Source organism: Vulpes vulpes, chromosome 5 (genome assembly GCF_048418805.1).
Source record: "Vulpes vulpes isolate BD-2025 chromosome 5, VulVul3, whole genome shotgun sequence".
NCBI classification, from domain to species: Eukaryota; Metazoa; Chordata; class Mammalia; order Carnivora; family Canidae; genus Vulpes; species Vulpes vulpes.
Genome location: NC_132784.1, coordinates 18,729,304 through 18,756,374, shown reverse-complemented (window position 1 = coordinate 18,756,374; position 27,071 = coordinate 18,729,304). Strand labels below are relative to the sequence as shown.

Below are 27,071 nucleotides of genomic sequence, written 5' to 3'. Positions count from 1 at the left end.
ATTTCTTAGCAATCAACTCTTTTTTTTTTTTTCAAACACACTCAGCTTTTTAAAATTTATTCATGAGAGACACAGAGAGAGGCAGAGACATAGGGAGAGGGAGAAGCAGGCTCCCTGCATGGAACCTGATGTGGGACTCGATCCCAGGACCCCAGGATCACAACCTGACCCAAAGGCAGACACTCAGCCACTGAGCCGCCCAGCTCTCCCAGCAATCAACTCTTAATAGAATAGTTGTGCCTACTTCTAATAGTTATTATACTTCTTATTTTAATTTGTTGCTCCTAAGGTAGTGTAGATACGAACATTTATAATCAAGATTGATAAAACTGCAGATACTGAGAGTGTCCCTGAGGTTACTGGTGAGGCCCTGAGTAGTAAACTATATGGCACTCACATTGGAAAGATGGAATTTTATTCCTTCAGATAACAGAGTAGTTTGTGTTTATCCCAAGTTGCATGTTTTATAATTGAGTTATTCATACATTATATCATTTGTTTTTTTAAAAAAATTGTAGCAAACTCAAAATTTTTTTATAAAATACTTTATATAAAGAATGATGCTTTTTACAATTTTATTATTTTAAGATTTTATTTATTTGTTTGAGGGAGAGAGAGAGCAAGAGAGAGCATGAGCCGGGGAAAGGGCAGAGGGAGAGGAGGAAAAAAATCTTAAAGAGACCCCTAGCTGAGTGTGGAGCTCAATGCAGGGCCCGATCTTATGACCCTAAGGTCATAACCTGAGCTGAAATCAAGAGTCAGATGCCCGACCGACTGAGCCTGGCACCCTTACAGTTTCATTTTCTAAAGATAGTAAGTTAGAAATAAACAATAAGTTGATTGTTGACTGTTCCTAGTGGATGACATATGACATAGGATGGCCTATTAGGACATTTTTAATATCAAATCTATAACTAATTTATCTTATTTGTAGAGTGATTAGTTATATATAGGGTGGAAAGTGGAAAACTTGTGATACACAATGCAGTAATAGTGTGTTTTAGGAGGTAGTAGTAATAATAAAGATAGTTGACTTAGTTCTTGGAAGAATGTGTTTCATCCATTTCTTCTATGATCAGATAGTTCCCATGCTTTCCACCATGGATTTTTTTTTTCCTGCTATCGCCTCTAAAAACCCAAGGCTTTTAGTTGTCTGTTTGACATAACCTTCTTTCAAAATACGGATATAATGGCATATTAGTTTCAAACTGTAAAACCAAAACTTTAATAGTCTCTTTATGAGAGCAGTCAAACTACAGTATACACACTCTAAAGTATTAAGCCATCATAACATACTATATCAGCTAAAATCATATTAGGTTTTTTCTAAAAAGTAGAATTTCATCCTTCTACTAGCAGTAGCTTATTCAAATATTCCTGTCCCTCTCTTGCATTGACTCTAATTATGCACACACATACATAAAACCCTCATTAACCCTTTATTAAAACTGACTAGCAAGTTCTAGTCTGACTCTTTTTTACAAATTTGACTCTTATTTTAATATTATTTATACTGAATCCATTCATATCTACAGATAAATAACATTAGCTGGATACAGATATGGATGTAAATATAGAGATATTAGAGTAAATTATCCAAGGTTTAAAAAAAATCATGGAATGGTGTTACTAAAATCTAAAAAGACTTCTGTTAACAGTGTATAGCTATTAGGTATAATAAGGAGATTATACTGAGATTGGAAGGGCAAAAAAATAATTATGAGCATCCTCTGTATCTGGTTAATTCTACCTTCTTTCTAATTGATTCAGTAGACTAATATATGATAGAAGCCTATCTTTGACTCTATTTTAAGAAATAAGTTGGGCAGCCTGGGTGGCTCAGCACTTGGGCGCCCACGGCGTGATCCTGGAGTCCCAGGATTGAGTCCCACGTCAGGCTTCCTGCATGGAGCCTACTTTTCCCTCTGCCTGTGTCTCTGCCTCTCTCTCTCTCTCTCTCTCTCTCTCTCATGAATAAATAAATACAATCTTAAAAAAAAAAAAGTTGGGTTTTCAGAAGTTCCTTTTGTGAGTTGTTTGGTATTAGAAATGATGTTTAAAATAGTTTTTTTTTTGGTCTAGCTGCAAGTATTTTATCACATAATGTTACTTAATTAAATGTATTAAAAATAAACTTAGTTATAAGTTTCAGGTCCTGGATAAAGGAAGGAAGTCATCTGGTACTTTTGTGGAAAAAAAGAGACTTTTATTTTATTTAATTAGACCTTTGGGGCAGAGTGTCAGATTACATCCCAGCTTTTTTTTTTTTTTTTTTTTCAGAAGGATATTAACTTAGTGCTCAATCCTTGAGAGTAGGTATGTTTAACTTGAGTTGGCTTGAAGATTTTCTGATAATGAAAGGCTTCTTACTAAGGGGATGACCTGAGAGGGATAGGGTCATAGCAGAAATGTAGCCGAATGGAGCTCTAATTGGGGTAGGACAGGTTACTTGATGAAACACACTGATCAATAAGGAAGAGAAAGCCTTCCTCATGGCAAGGTGGAAGTAAGCTAAGCAATAGAATTCTCATATAGCTTGAATCATATACTCAGGTATCAAGTTTACTCTTCCAATTAGGAGAGGTAACTAATAGGTGGAAATCACACTGAAGAAAGATTCAATGACACTAGATTACAAGTATTAGAAAGCTTTAAGCAGTACACCACAATAAATAAACTCTGAGTTTCTTCAGTGCACAAAATTTTAGCTAGATACTAGGCAATGGCTCTAGTGCAGGAGACTTATGAGAGTGCAAGAAATATGTATACTGTTGGGTTCTTTTTTAGGTTGGTATCAGTCATGTAGAGTTCTAGACAGTGTAGTAAAATGAAATGAAAATTTTTCTTCCTTTTTTCACCACTTCTCATCTCTTGTCCTCATTTTGATCCTTTTCTAACCATGAGCAAATGTTTTTTGAAATGGATTGTGATGTTCTCTTCGGTAAAAGAAACATTGTTGGATTTCTGAAATCTTCTCAAATGGCACCCCAACTACTAGGGACCCAATTCCTCATCAGAATATATAGAACTAACTTTTCTTGTGCAGGTTAAATCTTTATTTTCTTCTTCTTCTTCTTCTTCTTCTTCTTCTTCTTCTTCTTCTTCTTTTTTTTTTTTTTTTTTTTTTGGTTTTGTTTTGTTTTGTTTTGTTTTGTTTAATTCTTATCTTTTAAGACAAGATTCTGGGTTGGGACATAAGCCATGAAAGATTAAAAGCTAACTGGGGCTTATGACATAGCAGATAAACAGCGAGTCCAGAACACATTTTCTGATCCATGTTTGCCCTTTCTGTTATGCCAGCTGTGTCAGGAACTCCGCTCTCTCCCAGTTACCACTCTTACATTTTTTTCTTCCTTATCTTTTCACCTCACTTCTACAGCTCCAGTTACCACCTGACAGTTTTTTGGGTTTTTTTTTTAAGATTTTATTTATTTATTCATGAGAGGCACAGAGAGAGAGGTAGAGACACAGAGGGAGAAGCAGGCTCCATGCAGGGAGCCCAATGCAGGACTTGATCCCGGGTCCCCAGGATCAGGCCCTGGGCTGAAGGCAGGCGCTAAACTGCTGAACCACTCAGGGATCCCCCACCTGACAGTTTTGATTGGTAGTCTTACATTGATAGTTTTGGCCAGTTGAGCTGCTGTGATGCTGTGACATCACTCTCCAAGCAAGATCTGAAAGTTAAATCTTAATTTTTTCCACAAATATATTATGATATATTCTGTTAGTACAATATTACACACAAAAATAAAACTGGTATATTTTGTATGGGAACCACCATTTTGGATTATAACCTGTCTTCCTTGGTTAGGTACTAGAGATCAACAAATAAACACTTGGTGAGCTTAATAAGGTACTTCATAAATTTTATATTTCAGAATTTGAGTGTTGTATGTTCACAATTCAAGTTTGTTATAAGGTTAAAATGCCCAGGTGACCTGTTGAGTGTATATTGAGCTTCATGTAGACATTCTTAAATGGGATTGCACAATCCCTATAGACTGTCTGCCATAAATCCAATGACAGAGTACTCAGAAACTATAGGCAAGGAGGGCTTAATTGCAGCCACCTAATGTCCTTTTATTACCTTGAAATCTTTTCAGTTGACCTTCTTCTATTATTTAATTCCATTACATACCAGTAATTGCATTTATTGAAGCCCATGCTTCTCCTTATAGGAAATGCTGATCTTTGTAAATTTCAACTCTAAGAAGGAAAATGTTCTTTAATAAATAATTGAAAGACTTTTTTTCTGCATTTCACAATTCACTGCCTGTCTGTTGCCATTTATGTTCAGAGTATTTTATGAATGGTAACTAAATTATGGCATCTAGAAAATCATCTCTTTGAGGAATCTCACAAGGTGTGCTACATAATAGCTTATTGTAAGTAGGTTAAATAGACTGGCTTTATCTCAAGTGGCTTACTGTATTAAAAAAGAGTTTAGTATTTCAGCTTTACTGTTGAAACACGAAATGATTTCTGACACCTCTGATGAGATGATTAAAGTTGGGAATTTTTTCTTTTGACAGCATTAACAAAGAGAGCATCGTAGATGTAGAAGGTGTAGTGCGAAAAGTGAATCAGAAAATTGGAAGCTGTACACAGCAAGATGTAGAGTTACATGTTCAAAAGGTAACTTTTTAAAACAAAATTGTGTACATAGATTCAAGTGGCTCTTATAACCATTCATATGAAATCTTTATATTCTTAGAGTTGATATAAAATACTGAGATTTGTAAATTGATTACTGAATCAATTAGCTCTTGTCTTAGAAGAAACCACCCTAATACTTAAAACATTTATTGGCTCATGTTCCTGTGCGTGGGGCAGTTAGAGTCCGCCTATCTGGGATGACTCATCTGCTCTGCATGACATCACCTGGGCCTACTGATGTTTCTGGGATATTTCTCCCTGTAGCCTCTATTCATCCAGCAGGCTAGCCCAGGCTTGTTGACATGGTGCCAGATGGGTTCCCAGCAGCAAGAGAGAGAAGCCCTAGTGTGCAAGCACTTTTCAAGCTTCTCCTTGTGTCACGTTTGCCAAATGTGTCATTGGTCAGAGCAAGTCACATGAACTAACTTAGATTTAAGGGATGGAGAAATAGATTCCACCTCTTGATGGGAAGAGAGGCAACGTCATTGAAAAGAGACATGTATATAGAAGCCTGAGGAATTATTAGAGCCATTTTCTACAAAACAATGTTGACACATTTAAAAGCTTTGTTCATTATTATGAATAAGTTTTGCTGTGAACTTTGTTCTGACAATGTACTTCTAAATGTTGATTAATTATACTAATTCTTAACGATTATATTTCCTTATAATCATTGTATTTCCTGTACTTTATAGAGAAATCAAAAGAGACAAAACTGTGGGTCTTACAGTCTAGCAATAACTGCCTTTCGTACAAGATTTATCCCACATCTATTTTCTTCTCAGACATAAAAACTATAAATGCTCATTATCTTTGACAATACTTTTTAAATACTGTAAGTGAACTCTCACATATTTAGTACTTCTGAAATATTCAGTTCAGCTTTGAACCTGCAGTTGTCCAGTCCAGGCCTAGTAGTTTTTATCTACAATATGCATCATTATATTTCTCTTAAGGAGTAGTCACTTCCTACCCTTATCCCTATATGTGTATTTACATGTGTGTGAGCATAAGTAAGATAGAGCCGTTCAGCAGATTGACAGATGCAGAAAGATAGACTTATACACACTAGTTTGGGAGTAAGGTTGTATTTAACTAAAATCATCATAGGAACTCTTCAAGACAGAAAATCTTGCATTTTTTTACTGAGTTAACTTGCCAAATTAATTTCTTTTATTTTTGTAAATTCATTTGAAACCAACTGCACCAAGAAGGTTAACCTAAGGTAACCTAATAAAGGCAAACCAACCTGAGGTTTTGCTGGCCAAGTAAAACAACTCCCTATTTTTCAAGGAACAAATCTTTTTCAATACTTCAGTAAGTAAAATTTTAGTAAATTGAGCAAGCAAATATACTTCTAAAACATTCTAATTATTTAGCATTCAATACAACCTTAATAAATGTAAATGATAAATATACAGCCTAAAGAGCTTACAAATCTTGCCTTAATGGAAATAATTATGAAGTATCTCACACAAAGTATAAAGTATCTTATAAAGGATCTGATAGTAAGCACTGACTCTTATCAGTTATTTATTTATTCAGCCAGCAGTTACTAAGTACATTTGTGCCAGCACTGTGTAAAGTTACAGGGGTTCTCACAACCTAATGAAATGAATATCCACTAGTTACAAAAATAGAAGAGGTAGCTGTTCCATTCTCCAACTTTGCATTGGAAATCAAGTTTCTATTAACTCATCAAAGAGAAACGCCATACTTGAGCATAGAAGATGGTAACAAATAATTCTGTTTCATTCTGAGGAGGACTAGAGTGTCCTTCTGACACTTTTTCTTAAAGAGCCTGAGCTGAATGCTAAATATGATCTACCAACTGGAAGAATATAATTTCCTTTCCTGAATTAACTAAATAAGCTCTGTTTCCCTTTTGTGCTTTAACAGGTTTTCCAAGCATAGTTGGAAGTAACTGATAGGGTAACATGTTTTTTTAAGAGTAGCCAAAAAACTCTAGCTCATTTTTTATTACCTAACTGCTTTTTAGCACTAAAATGTGCAATTAGTATGGGTGAATTTAACAAATTAAAAGGAATTTTAACACCAGAGAGGAATACCTTCGATGGTAGCTCCCAACCAGGAGAACAGCAGGAAGTGAGATATAATATGTTTGATAAAAGATGGCAAGGAAGGGATATTTGAGGGAAAAATGAGAAAAGGGAGTTGATGCACAGCAGAGTTGAGCTGACTTTGGTCTTAGTGGTAAAAATGGCCAAATGCTGTGAACCTTGATAGTAACACATTTGTTTAATGGCCTCTTCAAAAGAGCAAGTGTTTTGCTTATGAAGTGTTTTCATATTCATTACTCCATTTGATTCATACCTCAGACCTTATTTTACAGAGTAGAATATTGAAGCTCTGAGGTTAAATGATTCGCCTAACAACAGCTTTTATGTGACAAAGCAAGGCCTTAAGCTTAGACCCCTTGACTCCAATTAGTACTTATTTGTCACACTGGTATGCACATTAGAGTTTACAAAATATTTGTATGTATGTTATCTCATTCGACTTCCAAAAACCTATGGAGGTTGGCAAGAAATACTATGATCCCCATTTTATAATAAGTGAAAAAACATGTATATCTTTGTTTGATTTTAGCAAGTAGTTTCGGTTAAGATATATGCAAACATAGCTTCATATATAAGTCAACTGTAGATTTTTTTTAAGTAAAAGATAACAGGTTTTGTGTGCTTCATGATATTTTTGGTAATCTCTCACTTTCAGATTTATGTGATCAGTTTGGCTGAACCCCGCCTACCCCTGCAGCTGGATGATGCTGTTCGGCCTGAGGTGGAAGGAGAAGAGGTTAAAATTACATTTTTGAAATATTGTTCTTCCTCTGTATCTTTAATTTATAAAACATTGAAAACCTGATGCCCTACTTTTGTATGAAGGGTGCCTGTGAAGTGATTTGAGCTTCATTTTTTTATCTAAATTTACTCTTACATTGATAGTTCCCAAACTTTTTGGTCTCAGGATCCCTTTACACTCTTAAAAATAATTGCCCCCACAAACTTTTGTTTTTGTATATCTTTATCAATATTTACATTAGAAATCAAAATAGAAAAATTTTAGTGTGTGTTAATAAAAGAATCAGTAATCTAGAAATATTTTGGTGTTTATATATATTAATCTTATATGAATGACAAAAATAACATTTTTGAAAAATATTTTCAAAAACAAAAAATAATTCAGTGCCACGAGTGACATTGTCTTAAATATCTACAAATCTTTGTAATGTCTGCCTTAATAGACAACAATTAGATTCTCATACCTGCCTCTGCATTCACTCTGTTGTGATAGCACACATCATGAAGCCTTGGGAAAACTCAGTGCAGAGTGAAAATGTATCATTGTGAAAAATAGGTTTGACTTCATGGACTCCCTGAAAGTGTCTTTGGGACCTTCAGTGGTGCCCAGAACATACTTTGAGAACCACTACTCTGTCAGCTTTTATCTGTTCCTTCAGTCTTTAACTAGCAGGTAAAATCCAGGAATCAATAAAGGGGCAAGCGGTTGATTCTTCAGTTGTCCCTGTAATGAGGCAAGGCTTTGATGGGGATGGGAGATGGAAAGAAAGCATTAACCTCTATTCATTTGCATTTCTCTTCTTTCCATCTCTCTTTTAACAATAGCTTCTCTCTGGCCCTGGTTCTTGTTTCTTGGATCTCTGATTTGGGGGTGTAATATTAATATACATAAGCACACTTATTCTCACTTAAAAGTAAACATGGCTCCTTAAATGTTTTTGTGTTCTTAAAAAAAATAAGTAAAATCTATTTTTTTGTTTTTTGTTTTTTTTTAGGAAGGAAGAGCTACTGTTAACCAGGATACAAGATTAGACAACAGAGTCATTGATCTTAGGGTATGCCTCATTTATTTATTAAGTGACATGATTGTGCCAAAATCAGGATGGGCAGGGATACCACACTTGTCTCAGGCTTATAGAACTGATTGGCATTTACCTATTGTATGACGATACAGAAGCAATTTACCTTTCTGACTGACTTTTCCCCTAAAAATAATTGGAGGCAACAAGGGCAGTCAAGTAATAATTCACAGGATATTATCTTACTTTGTTTTATAATGACAAAGGAACCTGAAACCAATAAATGGGCTTGCTGTCAAATGATACCTGTTTTAGACAAGTTAGTAAGGAAAAACATAACCATTAATATCACTAAAAAATTGTGAAAGAAATTATATGCACATTTTAGATTGTGGACCAGGTATAGATCAGTAATTAATGCCTCAGTCCTTTGAATTTGAACTGAGCACAGAATTAATAATAAAGGAGTAGTTGGCCCTGGTGGTTTATTTAGTAATCTCATAGGTCTTCTGTTTCCCTTTCTGGTTTGGTTGCAAGTGAAAGAGTTCAGTGGTTTCATCATTGTAGTAAAACCAGTGTCATCTTTCTTTCTTAATGTTTTGACCACATCTTCCTCCTTAAATATTCTACCTAAAGCATAAATTCTTTGTCACCTTAAGAGTTCTTTCCAACTTTTCTGCAATCATATGGGTGTACCTTTATTATACACTCATGTTTCTCTTGATTATTTGCTTTTTTATCCCTTTTCGTTTCTATTTTTATTTGTAGTTCATAGAAAAAGCTATAACAATAATCAAAAGTCCTCTTGATACTGCTTAGAAACCTCAGGTTTTTCCTAATTTTGGCCACAGTAGGTAGACATCATACTCTCTTCACACAAGTTATTGGTTGTGCCTGTAGAATTTGGCCTCAAGATATTTTTCTTTGGCATCTTTTTTTTTTTTTTTTTTTAACTTAAATTCATTGCCACCTTTGAAAAGTAGGGATTCCCACATTAAATCTAGATAGATGGCTTTTCTTAAAAATTTGGTGGTGAATCTGGCAATACTGTGACATGGCAACATTAGCTAGCACTCTAGATGGGGCATTATGTCCTCTGCTATGCCCTGCACCACCCAGAAAGTTTCATTCATTTATTCCATTTATGTTATTTTTCTGACCCTTGCAAGCATTCACTTTTTTTATTTTTTATTTTTTTTTGCATTCACTTTTTTAAAGATTTATTTATTTGAGAGAGAGAGAGAGCATGTGCCTGCAAGCAGAGGGGAAAGGGGCAGAAGGAGAGGGAGAGAGAAAAATCTCAAGAAGACTCCCCGCTGAGCACGGAGCCGGATGGGAGGCTTGATCTCATGACTCTGAGGTCATGACTAGATAGGAAATCAAGAGTCCCACGCTTAACCAGCTGAGCCAGCTGACCCACCAGTCGCCCCTAAGCATTCACATTTTTAACCCCTACTTTGACTTTACATTTGGGGAAACACTGTATACTTAAAATCCTTTAAGCATCTTAATTTATGTCTAAACTACTCTCTAATCTTTTATAGACTCTCAGCAAAGTCAAGAGTTGGAGAAGTTGGAGATTTTAAAGATTTTATTTATTTACTTGAGACAGAGCACAAGTGGAGAGATGAGTCAAAGGGAGGGAAAGAAGCAGACTCCTCACTGAGCTGGGAGTCTGACACAGGGTTCAGTCCCAGGACTCCAAGATCATACCCAAGCAAGGCAGATGCTGAACTGACTGAACCACCTAGGCACCCCTGTGTTGGAGATTTTAAAGGGCAAAATTGCCATTCTCTTATAATAGAAAACAAGAAAAAGGTTAATTTCATTTAAAGTTAGGTTAAAGTTAGGCTAATTGTCATATAACCTAACTTTTCTGTCATATAATGAATTGTTTTTTCTGTGAATCTTCTATGCAGGTGGCCTGATTAGAAAATACTCCATTTCAGCTAAAGTGTCAGATGGATTTCATTAGATTTTTATTATTGTCTTTTAGACATCAACTAGTCAGGCAGTTTTCCGTCTTCAGTCTGGCATCTGCCATCTTTTCCGAGAAACTTTAATTAACAAAGGTTTTGTGGAGATCCAAACTCCTAAAATTATCTCAGGTATGCTTTAAGACATTTCTCTTAATTTTTAAAAGTAAAATTGCTTTCTCCCAAGTTGCTTAATATTAACTTTGAGAACCCCAACTGTCTTTTAAGATTTATTGCCATGAGACTTTTTATTTTGAAGTCTGCTATATAGCAGCAGTCACTTAGAATTGACATCAATAACACAACATCTCCTGTTTCAAAAGTCATTATGTGATAGTGATTATAAAATGAGGCAGTAACACATGAAGCAAGATTGTTATTAGGTAAGTTGCACCAGAACTACTTTCATTATGTAGGTTTCTTTCTAAATTGATATTGCAATTTTGTTTTGTATAAACTGCATTGTAATATTATTAAATGCTACAAATAGAAATATCTCATTAATTCTCATTCTTACATAAGGACCTTATTTTAATCATTTTACCTTTTTTGGAGTTGCTTAAGTAACACTAAAAAGTATGTTACAAATGACATTTAGTTATAAAGTCAAGAATTGAGTATTGCATTCTTGATACATAGAAAAATCAATAAGAATATCTTTTTCTTTTAAAAAAATTTTTTTACAACCCCAGAGTAGCTTTAGTTGATTTGAAATTGATGCAGAAAGGGAGTATGTAAATCTGAAGAAGTAAAATGAAGGTATAGCCAAAGAAGTAAATCTGTCCTAAATATAAACAGTTTATAATCAGGTAAAAGACATATATAGACTATGGTTTCTCTGAAATTTTTTTTTTTAAGTGAAATGCTTAAAAGTATAAACTTTTTATTAGAAGTATGCATTGATAAGCTTGCAGCTGCTTATAATGACATACATGTTTACATTTCAGCTGCCAGTGAAGGAGGAGCCAATGTATTTACTGTGTCATATTTTAAAAATAATGCATACCTGGCGCAGTCCCCACAGCTGTACAAGCAAATGTGTATTTGTGCTGACTTTGAGAAGGTTTTCTGTATTGGACCAGGTAAGGTTTTGGTGGTTATGGTTTTCTCAAAATTTATTAATCATATCATAGTTACAGTTTTAGGAACACATTTTACATACAGACATTTTCAAAGCTTAAATCCTTTTGTAAGTTGGCTGTATAAACACTAGACTTTTAGGTAAAAATGACACTGTGCTTGGGTAGACATTTCCTAAAAAAATTGTATGCTCTTTAAGTAGTTGAACATCATTTATGTGAATAGAGTCATAAGCATTTTATATTCCTACATAAGATTGCTGAAGAAAATGTTTGCCTTGGGAATATCTCATTTTAAAAATGCATACTTTGAAAATATATACCCTCTAAAATACACTTGAGTATATTACTTATTATTTCAGTGTAATTAGAACAGAATTAGCTCCTGTTTGAGCTCTCAACTCTCCATGAACATGAAAGAACAAGTAGTAGCAATCTTCTAAATAATGTATTTTTTTGTCCTTGATAGCCTTTTACTACTCCTGTAAGTTTATAAATGTACCTCTGTATACTTTGCTACCGACTTTATTTCAAGCTGTTCTGTTTTACTATTAACTGTTTGTACTGTTCTTAGTGTTGAGAATATACCAAAGTCCATCAGAAATATTAACAAATGTCTGATACTGATTAGGATATGTTAACATGATTTTTAAGAAATATTAACCGAAAGTTAAAGCATGGACACATAATCATGTAGCATATCCTTTAATGAAGCTAATTGATTATAAGCAAAAACGAGCTTTGCTTCATTCTGTAAAATTTATCTGATTATTTTATATATGTAAGTTTTTTGATAGCTAAAAGAGAAATTGAATGCCTCTGTTAGAGAAACTGGGAAGAACAGTAATTGTCTGAATTTATTAACTAATTTGTTGTATGCCTGCTGCATACATAGCCTTGTGCTAGATAACATGTACATGAAAGAAGAATCAACCAGCATTTCTCAAATGTTAATGTGCATGAATCACTTGAGGATCTTGTTAAAATGCAGATTCTGACCAGTAGGTCTGGAGGGAGGCTTGAGATTCTGTAATTCTCACAAGCTTCCAGGTACTGTTGATGCTGCTGATTTGTAGACCATGTTTTGAGTGACAAGGGAATAAACATTGTCCATGCTCCCAAGACAGAATAAGACGTGCATACATATAGCAGTCGCAGGGAATATTCAGCTGATTTTCACAGCGAATAATCAGATTGTGCTGTACAATCAGCAGATTGGTGTTAATTATGTAGTATATCTATACTACATAGTGTAAAAAGAGGGAGAAGATGGAGTTTGCTAGAGTTACCATAAAGGAAAATGCAAACTGAAGTGGGCTTTAAGAACAGAGAAAGAAATACAGACTACAGAAATGGCATTCTAGTAAGCAGAAGCAGAATTCATAAAGAACATTGGAGAAAATATAAGTAAGACTAGTTAGTGTTAAGAAGAAATAGAAAATATAGGGTAGGATTAAATATGAAAGCATAACGGTTTTAGTTTTTTGTCATTTTATATTCTATTACAGTGCCATCTGGGAGCAATTTATGATCAGTGGTTAATTAATTAATTACTGAGCAAGAATGTGTTGTAGGAATATTAATCTTAAAGTGATGTGAAAGATGAAGCAGAGATTAGAGTCAGGAAGACTGGAAAAGGAGGAAAGTGCAGTGAGGACAATAACAGCTGGACGGAAGTAATGGCTGGAATATATATAATGTTACCTCACTAGTACAGATTTCATTTAGCTTGAGTCAAGTTTTAATAAAATTGAGAAGAACTCAATATATTGAACATATTTTTAATTATTGAGAAGGCATTCAGGACCTTGCATTCCCTCAGGATTATCTGGAGCCTCATTTATTAATTTACATTTGTTACAGCTTTTACTACATGACTGTAGGAGTTGGTAATGTACTTGATGACCAAGAGAATGCTGAAATATATGGCTTATCACAAGTCTTTCTAGAACCCTGTAATGATCATGAAAATAATAGTACGAGTAAATAAAATTTTGTTTAAATCTTAATTTATCCAAAACCTGAAACACTGTTTACTATTTATTTCTTTTAATAATGTTACAGTATTCAGAGCTGAAGACTCGAATACCCACAGACATCTAACTGAATTTGTTGGTTTGGACATTGAAATGGCTTTTAATTACCATTATCATGAAGTTGTTGAAGAAATTGCTGATACCTTAGTACAAATATTCAAAGGGCTCCAAAAAAGGTAAAAACAAATATTGCATATCTCTAGATGGACTTAATGTCTGATCAGTTTGGGTTCTTCAGATAAAGCAATTCTTGAATTAAAACATGTAAACTAAGTTTATATAGTAAACATACATATATATATGGGGAGAGAGGACTTGCCACTTAGATGATCAATAGTTAATTAGAGAAAAAATGAACACTCAAAATAGTACTTCTGCAGAATCTAAGTCAGTTGGGACTTCAGCTAGTTAACCTCATTTTGGTAGTGAAGTTTACCCTGTTGTGAACCAGCCTAGCTATAGTGTTTTCCTTTATATTGTATCCCGAATGTCTAAAAGAAATAAAGCCTATGTTATTTTTATACCAGTTTATTATTAAACTGGTAGTGGTGGGATCCCTGGGTGGCGCAGCGGTTTAGCGCCTGCCTTTGGCCCAGGGCGCGATCCTGGAGACCCGGGATCGAATCCCACATCGGGCTCCCAGTGCATGGAGCCTGCTTCTCCCTCTGCCTGTGTCTCTGCCTCTCTCTCTCTCTCTGTGTGTGTGTGTGTGTGACTAATAAATAAATAAAAATTAAAAAAATAAATAAATAAATAAACTGGTAGTGGTAATAATAATAATGTGAGTAAAATTTTACAAAAAATTATTAGACATGTTTGGGATATGCAGAAATCTGAATTATGTAAAATATTCACATTAGGTACACCCTCTAAACTGGCAAATAGTTTCTTCCTTAAAGGTCATTGAAAATTGTTTACTTGTGATAATGTTTAACACAGAGAAAATAGGAAAAGAAAATGGAAGAACAAGTAGGATCAAGAGAATCTTTTTTTTTCCTTTTTCCATACTTGAGACAGTACTTCTATAATAAGTAGGCTATAGTAGACTTACAGCACTTTGATAACTGACCAAAGTCTGTATTGAAATTTTTACTTAAAGACTGCTGATTTAACAGTTAATTGTTGATTTATTTGGATATGCTTCATTGATACTTAAAAAGAGTTCAAAAATACTATTCATCTTATTTACTCCATTGCAAGTCTAATGAGTAATTTCAAGGACACAGAAATTTTGATTTTACAAAAATCTTGTAGGATAAGCACCAATATTTTCTAGGCATTCTCTGCATTGCATTAGAACATTGATGACAGCCTTTTCTTAAATCTTTGTTCTCTGAAACATTTCAATACAGTTTATTTTAAGCAACTTTCGTTTAGATATAGTCTATGGAACAACTAATGTTTCCTTATAAAATACCCTTTGAAACCCAGTGAAGGAACATTTTTCTCATTTTTTTCCACATTTATAATTCAAGAAAGTTTCTTAAGCCCATTTATTTTGGATATTGATATTTTCGCTCTTTAATATCAGGAAATGAAAGTTCCCACTTTGTTTTTTTTAATAACAGAGCAAGTATGAATCGGGTCCTTGGGATTAATCAAATCTCTGTTTATAAATTAGAGATTCAGACACCATCATCACTGGACTTTTTCAAGTAGATTTAAGATGGCAACCTTTATAGAAATAAAAGCCTTCTTTTTATATTATATAAGTCATTTAGGAATTTTAAGTTTTTCAGTCAGTTGTAAGTTGGGCTACCTAACTTGTGTCATGTCCCTCTCACGTATATCCTTAGTACTTATCGCTTATAGAAGAATAATATACAAATATATTTTCAAATATTGATAGACATGCATGGGTTAATATCCAAAGCAAAGAAAGGCAATTTAAAAATCAATTATTGGGATCTTCTTAACCCTTCTTACATAGAGATTTGAATAAATCAGTGACAAGGTCTTATTGCTCCCATGAAAATCTTTAATCAGAAAATGATAATGTTTTCATTTCTACTGTTTTCATGGAATATAAGCATGCTTTTTCAATTTTATAAATTATGAAAATTTCAAGACACTTTTTAAATCTTACTAAAATATGATCTTCCACAATTCAATATGGTGAATATTTGTCATATGCCTGCTATTTAAAGACCAGACACTGTACTATAGTGGCTATTAAAATGAGAAATTGGCACTCACACACTTACAGTATAATGGGAATGGGGAAAGATAAGACCAAGTATTCACTAATTTGGTCTGCCTTGAGGATAACAAGTGTTAAAGGATTAAAAAGTCTGTTATTTTTAATGCCTTATAAAATGGATATTTTATATCACTAGCAGTATTAGCTGATACGAGTTATAAAGTTTTTAATCCTTTAATGCCACTGTAGTGACAAATTAAGAGGAGACTAAGAAAGGTGTAAATATTTTGAGTATTTAAATTTCATCTTTAATGTAAATAATTCCTTGTTAATACTTTTTCCTGGTACATACACTGATTCAAAGAATGATTTTATGTGACAGTTAGGTACTCAATACCTACCATATATTTTTTCTTAGATGTTACTACTACTACAGAAGAGCCTGAAAGTCTCCAAGGCAATTTTTGTATTGAGGCTGATCTTACATAAGACAACTTTCTCTAAAAGTATTTCCTTTAAGGGGTGCCTGAGTGGCTCAGTAGGTTAAGCGTTCAACTCTTGATTTTAGGTCAGATCATGATCTCAGGATTGTTAGATCAAGCTTGCTTCGGGCTCAGCACTGAGCATGGAGCTTGCTTAAGATTCTTTTTCTCCCCTTGCCTCTGCCCATCCCCTTTATAAAAAGTTAATTATGCTATAATTAATTTAAAATGCTATAAAACTATTTCCTTTTGAGTTACCTCTGAATTTCAAAATCATTATCAGTGGAACAGATAGAACTAATAATATGTAGAGTAGACTCTTTGGGTCCATATCAGCCAGCCATTAGGTAATGGTTCCCCAGATAGTTAGGAGAGTCTGTAAAGGCTGAGTGGTTCAGCTAGAGAAGGCACTTGGCTGACCATGGAGCTGCTACCACCCCTGAACCTACTCAGATTGCCCTTTCTTCATCGTCGCACATACGGTGACCCCTGTGAAATGTTAAAAATGTTTCTTTGTTTAAAAAAATATATATGTATCAAGTTGTAGAAGAATAAAGCTATATGCTCTTTATTTCACTTGTATTAGTAAAATTTTTCTTAAAAATTATGTTTATGTATTGTCACAGTGACCTCTTGTGGAGAGAACATGACACATTTTTTTTATTAATTCTATCATTGTACAAATAGGTTTCAAACTGAAATTCAGACAGTGAATAAACAATTCCCGTGTGAGCCATTCAAATTTTTGGAACCAACATTAAGACTTGAGTATTGTGAAGCACTGGCTATGCTTAGGGAAGCTGGAATCGAAATGGGAGATGAAGAAGATCTGAGGTTTGACTTTGTGATTTTTTAAACTTTAGTAATTAGGTTTAAGATACAAAAGAATGAGTATATTAAAAAATGATTTTTTTTCCACCTAGCTGATAAACTTCAGTTTTATTACCTTTGGTGTATAATATGATGTTTTGTTTAATGTATGATCTGAAATAAAACATTATGTTTAATATGGTCTGCCCAAGCTTCAGTAGTTTTGTTTATACATGCCATTTTTTGACCCTACACCACCCTCATGTTTGTAACACTTTAAAGAATATATAGGGACGTATGCCTGTGATTTTATCATCTGATATGTTACTCTCTTTCTAAATCAGTGGTGTTAGAGTAGACAGCAGTTTTAATCCATCCCCACACAGGATTAGGGCACAAAATTAATATCTCCAAAAGTTATAAAAATATCTTCTTTATTTGGTAACATAGTATTATGTTATCTAAATTCAGGTCATGTAACTTATAATTTTGAATAAATTATGTAGTTTAATAAATACTATCTACCATACTTACATTTTTCTCAAGGGTTCTTAAAATATTTAAGCCCTTACAATAATTGGTATGGATAAAAAAAAATAATAATTGGTATGGATAAAGGAATAAAAGGACGGTTGTCTTTTTTTTTTAGGGCTTTTTAAAAGCATATTTTGCTCAAAACCCTTTATTTTTGTTTGTCAGGAATATACATTTATGGTTTTAAGCATCTCCTTCATTGCTAAATTACATTTTTAAGACAAACTATAAATTCTTTAATTATTTTAAGCTGAGCAGAATTTTCTTAAGTATTTTGGCAGTTGTTCTTACCTAGGTTAAGTAATAGCCTCTTAGCTATAGTAACACTATTAAATTTTAAAGACTTGGAATGCCTGGGTGGCTCAGCAGTTGAGCGTCTGCCTTCGGCTCAGGGCATGATCCTGGAATCCGAGATGAGCCTGCTTCTCCCTCTGCCTAGGTCTCTGCTTCTCTATATGTCTCTGATGAATAAATCTTTTTTAAAATTTTTTTTAAAAAACTTGAAAATGTTGATTTTTGTTTTATAAACTTTTGATGATAAAGTAACAAAATGGGAGACCATCTTGAAGTGGAGCCACTTAAGATGGCAAGAATAGCCTATGTTGCTATAGTAAACTTTTATTATATATAATTGTAGGATATTATTTCATCCTTGTTATTTCTGAATCTATAAATTGTTATATCTGTTTATTTTATTTAAATATTTTTGAGCAGCACCTACTAAGTGTTGTCACTATACTTCTTTTTTAAAAGGAGGATAGGGATGCCTGGGTGGCTCAGCGGTTGAGCATCTGCCTTAGGCTCAGGGCGTGATCCTGGAGTCCCAGGATCGAGTCCCACCTCGGGCTCCCTGCATGGAGCCTGCTTCTCCTTCTGCCTATGTCTCTGTCTCTTTCTGTGTCTCTCATGAATAAATAAATAAAAATCTTTAAAAAAAAAAAAAAAGGAGCAGGATAGACAACTATGTATTTTGACCAATTTTTTTATCCTTTGAGAACTTCAAGTGGAAGAGGGGCCTTATTAACTTAAAACTCTTTAAGTTGCTACTTGATATTCAAACACCTGATTTCCTGGGGGGGGTTGTTTTTGTTTTTCAGTACACCAAATGAAAAACTGTTGGGTCGTTTGGTGAAGGAAAAGGTAGGACTCTTGTACATGGTAGATTTCTTTTTCTAAATTTGAAACATATTCTGGTACTAAAGAACAGTTGCAGGGTAAACAGTCTTCCAGAACAGTAAGATCCAATAATAAAAAATACTCAGACAGGCTTTGCTCAGTCAGTTTGATTAGCTCAGTGTCTAATTTTTGTACTAGGTTGTACTGAGGTACCTCTAAAAGTGATATCTGTATGAGACTGTCAGATTAACCAGAAACAACCTCAAGATGGCTTAAAATTATTTAGAAATGGCCTTCCCTCCTACCCTTGATGACTCATGGTACTTGAAGGCAAATGAGTTTCTTTTTTGCCTCTTTTGTGAAAGCTGCTTTCCTATCTCATTTTCTAAAACTCCAGAGATAAAAGCTGAACTTAATGTAGTCTTTCAAGAAATTAGAATTGTGTATAAATGAAAACAGTCCTTGAGCTCCTCCTACTGGTTGCACTCAAAACTGACTGGAGAGCTCACCTATTTCTGAAACTGCAGTGTTGAATGTATACCTTTAAAATGCTGTTCAGGGCAGCCTGGGTGGCTCAGCCGTTTAGCGCAGCCTTCAGCCCAGGGTGTGATCCTGTAGACCCGGGATCGAGTCCCACATTGGGCTCCCTGCATGGAGCTGCTTCTCCCTCTGCCTGTGTCTCTGCCTCTCTCTGTGTGTCTCTCATGAATAAATAAATAAAATCTTTAAAAAAAATAAAATGCTATTTCAGCAGAGTAGATTCCAGTTTGTCCGCTCTTGACCTTCCTCTACACTTGAGTTTTAGTAAAAATGTTTAATGTAAAAACAGTTGAAATGTGGTTGGTTTCTTTTTAACTAAATTTAGGTTATGAAGTAACTATTCTTTGTAACAAAAATATAATAATTTCATGTTAATGTTACTTATTTCACTTATACTTTTCATATGAAGAAAACTACCAAATTTCTTTTTAGATGTCTGCACAAAAATTTAAATTGCTTGTAAAATAAGGTTTTTTTTGAAGATGAATATTGTAAAAGATGTCAGGTTTTCCTAAAGTAATTTATAGATTTAATGTAGTTTTTGTAAAACCCAAAGAGATTTGGGATAATTTAACAAAAAGTTAATAAATTGCATCTGAAAGAATAAATGAATTAGATTAGCAAAGGAAAGAAATGAAATTCAAAGAATTGTATTGTAGCCTAATTTTCATTGGGAAAGAGATTACGTGTCAAAAAAGAAGAAAACAATTTTTGAAATAGTAAATGAATAGTAGCTCCTACAATTTAAGTATTGGAGGAATTTATAACGTGATGGCAAAATACTATAGGATACAGATGACACTTGAAAGAAGTAGAATACTTACTGCATACATAGTATAATTACAGTAATTTTGAAAGACAAAACATTTTTTAAAGGACAGTTAATTATCAAAATGTTAACCTTTTTTACTTCTGTTAAATTTTTTATTTTTTATAGTATGATACAGACTTTTATATTCTTGATAAATATCCATTGGCTGTAAGACCTTTCTATACCATGCCTGACCCAAGAAATCCTGTAAGTAATTTTATTTTAAGTAATTTGTTTGGGGGAAGAAGGAAAAATCTTATTGTGACTATGTTAAATTGTATACTGGGAATAATGGTTTTTATCAGTAATTTGCAGTTTTAATGGGCCATCATTATATGTATTACTACTAGTTTCTGTCAATTCAGGTCAAAATGATACTGTGAAATATAAGTATTCTAGAAAATTAGTCCCAAAACCTACATTAAAAATTATTTTCATGTATAATTTTTTGAAGATTTATGAGGAAGAAATGCCATATAAATAATAAGTAGTATCATTAGACTTGCAGACTTTAACATATCATATTACCATTGACTTTGAACTAAGAAACAGCATTCTGTCTTGAGAGTTCATCTAATTTGTGTTTTGTGGCCTTTTACTGTTTTTCCATTGTAGTGGTTCCCAAACCTCAGTGTGCATCAGAATCACTAGGAGGGCATTTTAAAAGACAGATAATTGGGCCCCATCACCAGACCGTCTGATTAGTTGGTTTTAGGGGATCTTGATAATTTGTATTACTGAGGCTGATGATCTAGGACTCATACTTTGAAAACTATTGGTTTATCAAAAGACAGGGAAAGTAAGTTAAAACCTGATACAGGAATAAGTTAAACTATGGTAAATTGATGTTCTATTTACTTTTATTAAAATAAAAAAAAATTTTTGGATTAAAAAGACAGTTGATAATTTGAAGTTCTAAAAATAACCCCAAATCATATCACACTTAAAAACATTTCTGATGATGAAATGAGAATCAGCACTACATCTTACAAGCCAGATTATGGTGCTCTGATCTGTTATCCGAAAGTGTAGAAGGCGGGGATCATAAAATCTGATAAAGGGAAGGAAGAAGTTATTATACAGCTCTCATTAGTTTAATCTTGTGTTAGAGAAACAAATTGTGCTCGTTAGAGCAGATTGCATCATTAATAGAGGGGAAAATGGACTTGCTCTTTGTGCAAGAGATTTTTTTTCTCATGAGTGATGGAAGTGGAATGACAGTCAGTTGAAAAGTGGTCTTTTCTTGTGTGTTTGTTTTTCCCTGAAGAAACAGTCCAACTCTTATGATATGTTCATGAGAGGAGAAGAAATACTATCAGGAGCTCAAAGAATACATGATCCTCAGCTACTAACAGAGCGAGCCTTACATCATGGAATTGGTAAATAACTTAAAGATATGCGGGAGATTAATGTATATTGTGAAAGCAACACATTTTAAACCTTTTAAAGACTTCTCAGAAACATCATCATTTGTTTTAATCTTTACTGAACAATAATTGCTAAAAGTCACTAAATGAGATGATAAGTTACATTTGGTTTTTGAGTTTTTTTCTATTTTTTTCTAGATTTGGAGAAAATTAAGGCATACATTGATTCCTTCCGCTTTGGAGCCCCTCCTCATGCCGGCGGAGGCATTGGTAATATTATTTTAATATTATGACAATGTATTTCCAACCCAGATTTCATTTGGCAAAGTGTTCATTCACTTCTAGCTAAATTTCTTCAGCATTGGATCCAAAAACTAAATTTTGTTTATTGTGATTGCTTACAAATAAGCCCATACGTGCTAAATATAGTACAAATTTGAATTATAACAAATTTTATAATTTTATAACAAATTTATAATTTTTTTTTAATTTTTATTTATTTATGATAGTCACAGAGAGAGAGAGGCAGATACATAGGCAGAGGAAGAAGCAAGCTCCATGCATTGGAAGCCTGATGTGGGATTCGATCCCGGGTCTCCAGGATCGCGCCCCAGGCCAAAGGCAGGCGCCAAACCACTGCGCCACCCAGGGATCCCCTCAAATTTATAATTTGTTAACAAATTTTATAATTTGTTATAATTCAATGAATAATTCATTCATTTGCAACTGAATGAATGAATTGCAACTGAATGAATATTTGATTTCCAAGGAACAAAACAAACAGGTAATTTGTATGTTCTAAAATACTAGAATTTCTAGCCATTGTTATTCTCTGAAGAGTTTAGAAGCAAAATTTCTTATAAATTGAGTATCCTACTTTATGCATCCATGAGTTCATTTGGACCACCCCAAATTAAAGCTCTCCCACAAGTTAGCTCAGATTGCTCCCAAATTTTTTTGTAATGTAACATTTCATTGACTTTTCGGACCACTTCTAAAATACATGTAAGATACCACTCTGATACAAAAAGGGTAAGGGGTGACTGGCTGGCTTAGTCAGTGGAGCATGCAGCTCTTGACCTCAGGGTTGTGAGTTTGAACCCTATAATTGGGTGTACAGATCACTTAAAAAAATAAATAAGAAGAGTAAATGTTTAGCTCAATTTTGGATGTCCGTATCAAAGACTCTGAATTCTGAATGTATAGATTTGTTAAAATTTTTGTTTGTTGTTTTTTGGAGGGGGTTGGTGAATAGGTACTATATTTTAAAATTTTTTTGGAAAGTATAGAAGAATGTGAATTCATCTCCCTATAAAAAACTTGTTTCTAGTTTTTTCTTTTTACTTTTGTAAAGATAATCTTTGCATATGTAAAAATACACTTTTAAAAATATTTTTACACAAATTGTAGCATACTGTATAAATTATTCAATACCTTGCATTTCTCACTATATTTTGTAACTTATCAATTTTTTTTTAAAGATTTGTTTTATTTGGGATCCCTGGGTGGCGCAGCAGTTTGGCGCCTGCCTTTGGCCCAGGGCGTGATCCTGGAGACCCGGGATCGAATCCCACGTCGGGCTCCCGGTGCATGGAGCCTGCTTCTCCCTCTGCCTGTGTCTCTGCCTCTCTCTCTCTCTCACACTGTGTGCCTATCATAAATAAATAAAAAATTAAAAAAAAAAAATTAAAAAAAAAAAAAGATTTGTTTTATTTATTCATGAAAGACACACAGAGAGAGGCAGAGAAACAGGCAGAGGGAGAAACAGGCTCCATGCAGGGAGCCTGACATGGGACTCAATCCCGGATCTCCAGGATCAGGCCCTGAGCTGAAGGCCGCACTAAACCGCTGAGCTACCTGGGCTGCTCTGTTCCTTATCAATTCTTAAAGACTTTTTCAGTCTTTTTAACACTACATAGAATCAATCCATTGAAAGGGTACGCCATAATCTTGTTACCACCTTCTTAACTGATGGACATGTAGATTGATACCAACCTTTTTTTGTATTACAAACAGTGCTACATTGGAAATATAGTTTAATTTTTAGTGGGAGATTGACAGCTATTTTCTCTTAAAGTATTCAGTAATGTGCATTTGTATTTTCCAAATTTTCATGACTGATTGACAATGTAAATTTTAATCATACTTGTGAAGGACATTTGAATGATTATCAAATACTACTCATTTTCTGAGTGGGGACGTGGGGGGGTGTTGTTTTTTGTTTTTTAAGATTTTATTTATTCATGAGAGGCATAGAGAGAGAGGCAGAGACACAGGCAGAGGGAGAAGCAGGCTCCATGCAGGGAGCCCAATGTGGGACTCAATCCCAGGCCTTCAGGATCATGTCTTGAGCCAAAGGCAGATGCTTAACCGTTGAGCCACCCTGGCGTCCTGGGATATGGTGTTTTTATTTTAAGATTAATATTAGATTACTATAATACGAGGTTCAAATATCTGCAGGGGTTTTTTTGTTGTTGTAAGGTATAACAATAAAAATGTTAATTTGGGAGGCACCTTGGTGGCTTAGGCCATGATCCCAGAGTACTGGGATCAAGTCCCACATTGGGCTTCCAACTCAATGGGGAACCTTCTCCCTCTCCCCTTTTCTCCCTTCTGCCTGTGCTCTGTCTCTCTCTCTCTCTCTCTCAAATAAATAAATAAAGTCTTTTCTTAAAAATGTTAATTCTCAGGCATCTGGGTGACTCATCATTTAAGCATCTGTCTTTGTCTCAGGTCATGATTCCAGGGTCTGGGATGCTTCTCCCTCTCCCTCTACCCCATCCTGCTCATGCTCGTGCTTGCTGTCTCTCAAATAAATAAACTCTTTTTTAAAAAAAAAAAAAGCATTAGGGCAGCCCGGGTGGTTCAGTGGTTTAGCGCCACCTTCAACCCAGGGCCTGATCCTGGGGTCTCAGGATCAAGTCCCACAGCAGGCTCCCTGCCTGGAGCCTGCTTCTCCCTCTGTCTATGTCCCTGCCTCTGTGTGTGTGTGTGTGTCTCCCATGAATAAACAAAATCTTTTTTTAAAAAAAAAGGCGTTAATTCCTTGAACGCCTGGGTGGCTCAGCAGTTGGGTGTCTGCCTTCAGCATAGGGCGTGATCCTGGAGTCCCACAATCCTTCCTGCATGGAGCCTGCTTCTCCCTCTGCCTGTGTCTCTTCCCCTCTCTCTCTCTCTCTGTGTTTCTCATGAATAAATAAATAAAATCTTTAAAAAACAAAACATTAATTAGAAGTTACTGCTAAATGAAAATACTCTTTAACCTTGCCTTTTTTCTGTAATACATGTCTATACAACTTTGGGAAAATAAATTGTACACCCACAATTTCATTTACTAGTTCTGCTCTGTTTCCTAAGTGGTACTTGGTCTTAATTCTTTCCAGTAATACAATATTTAAGTCAGTGTCAAAATGAGTCTCTTCTGTACTCAAAACATTTACAATAACGTATCCTAGAGTATTTTATACTAGGAACTACCATGTTACATATCTATTGAATTACAGTAAATTTTTGGTATTTCCATTAATAAACTTCCTTGAACAAGTTTATGGCTCTCATCTTATAGTGATGGCCTGGACTATTAAGATTTTGGACCCCCCCCCCCAAAAAAAAAAGATTTTGGCCCCATTTGAAAATACGTATATATACACCTATATAAATATATATATATATATATATATATATATATATATATATTTTTTTTTTTTTTTTTTTTAAGAGAGCTCAAGGGGAGGGAGAGAAATAGAGAATATTAAGCAGGCCTATGCCCAGTGCTTGAGCCCAGTATGGGGGTCTTATCTCACAACCCCGAGATCATGACCTGAACCGACATCAAGAAGTTGCATGCTTAACCAGCTGAGCCACCCAGATGCCCCAAATATAGATAGGTTTATAAAATGGGTTTTTTGTGTTTGTTTAAATTATAAGTTTTGGACATTTACATGATTTTTGTAGTTCACAGAATCCAGACAACTTAAGGATATCTCATTTAATCCTTCCCACAACCAGCATCATTTCTGTTTTTCCATTTCTGAATCATACCCAATATTTATTTATTTTAGAGCAAAAGTGTGCATGGGGGCACAGGGTGAGGGAGCAAAGGAAGAGTGAGAGAGAATCCTAAATGGGCTCCATGTCCAGTACAGAGCCAAATGGGGCTCAATTCTAAACCCTGAGATCATGAGCTGAGCAGAAATCAAGAATTAGATGCTTGAACCACTAAGCCACTTAGGCACTCCAAATCAGTCCATTTGAAATAAACCCAAAATAATAGTATTTTGTTGAATGATACTGTGATAGTAGTTTCAATAAGTAAGACCCTGAAAGGTTTTCAGAAAAGGAGTTAATTATTTTTTTTTCCCCCAGGGTTAGAACGAGTGACGATGCTTTTTTTGGGATTGCACAATGTTCGTCAGACGTCAATGTTCCCCCGGGATCCTAAACGACTCACTCCTTAAAGAAGCCTTGCTTTTTTTTATTCTTTCCAGTAACCTGCTATTGATCAGGCTATCCCTTAGCTACTTAAAATATACAATGGAATAAATGTCTTATCTCAAGTGCCACAGTTACTTTGGATTAATGCAATATAGGTCACTTTAAAACAGAAGATTTTTATAACTTTGGACATGCTTCAGTAGGAAATGGTCGAACATTTTAATGAAAAATTCATGTGGTTACGTTAAAAATTCATACTGCATTACTACAGTAAATGTTAATTTTAAACAGATTGTGTAAGGTTTTTTTTTTCTATATTATAGTGGCTACAATATTAATGTCTTAAATTTTCAATATTTGAGCTTATTTTTTTAAATTCTAACATTGAAATAAGGGTAATTTTAGGGAAGCATCTAAGATTTTAATGATTGTATAATTGGCATCTCATGGAAAATTAGGCAGAAAGTATCAATTCTTTAAAGTTGTGCCCTGAAATCCTGTAAAGCAGGTGAGAATACTGGTTAGAAGATACCCAATATAATGCTATATTAAATTGTTAAATTCTAACTTGAATTTCAATAAAATTTTAAAGCTAGTCATTGTTGTCTTTGTGTAACTTCATGGCAGTCTGATTTTGTAACTGGTTTTGACATTTATAATTTGGAAAAAGAAAAAGTACTTTAGTTCATGTAAATGCCTAAAAATAAATGAAAGCTGATATATTGATAACATATATCAGGATATAAGTTCAGATGGATATAAGAGGGTAGAATTCCTAAAACTAAAAGCTTGGGTTACTTAATAGTTTATTTCACATAGATTTTAAAATATTGCAGAATTTTGTTTCATTTTTAACTGGTACTAATATTTAGTGAAATTTCATTGAAATGCACTATCATTTTCCCTACCAAAAAGAAACTTTTGTGTACGAATTACAATTAGGAATACTTTCCCACTAGAGTATTAACTATGTTGATGCTAATGTTAATTTTACAGTGAAAAACATGTAATGGACAGAAATAAAGTGGATATTTTCCTACAGGAAAAGAAAAAATAATGCAGAAAATAATGAAGTCAGAAAGGTAGGACATTACTCCTGGCCCATAAACATCTACCCACTACTTTTGATGAAAATTAATATTTCACAATCTAGATTATAAGCCTCTGAGAAAGTAGAGACTCAATTTTTAGAATATCGCCTTCATATTCTACTAGACTATCCTGAGTATAGTAGGCACTCCAAAACTAT

The 27,071-nt window shown here is 34.2% G+C and overlaps 1 protein-coding gene across 7 annotated transcripts in view; it reads left to right on the top strand.

Annotated features, from left to right (window-relative positions):
• Positions 1-26,417, top strand: part of DARS1 (aspartyl-tRNA synthetase 1) — a 62,045-nt gene extending 35,628 nt beyond the window's left edge. For all 7 annotated transcript variants that reach the window (XM_026015551.2, XM_072757638.1, XM_072757641.1 and 4 more), the window contains 12 exons: positions 4,533-4,635; positions 7,393-7,473; positions 8,474-8,533; positions 10,494-10,605; positions 11,421-11,555; positions 13,617-13,764; positions 16,898-17,044; positions 18,652-18,694; positions 20,148-20,228; positions 21,289-21,400; positions 21,587-21,658; positions 25,754-26,417. In XM_026015551.2, coding sequence (XP_025871336.1) covers positions 4,533-4,635; positions 7,393-7,473; positions 8,474-8,533; positions 10,494-10,605; positions 11,421-11,555; positions 13,617-13,764; positions 16,898-17,044; positions 18,652-18,694; positions 20,148-20,228; positions 21,289-21,400; positions 21,587-21,658; positions 25,754-25,845 — 1,186 coding nt within the window. In that variant the 3' untranslated portion in view covers positions 25,846-26,417. The remainder of the gene's footprint in view (positions 1-4,532; positions 4,636-7,392; positions 7,474-8,473; positions 8,534-10,493; positions 10,606-11,420; positions 11,556-13,616; positions 13,765-16,897; positions 17,045-18,651; positions 18,695-20,147; positions 20,229-21,288; positions 21,401-21,586; positions 21,659-25,753) is intronic.
• Positions 26,418-27,071: the final 654 nt, after the last annotated feature.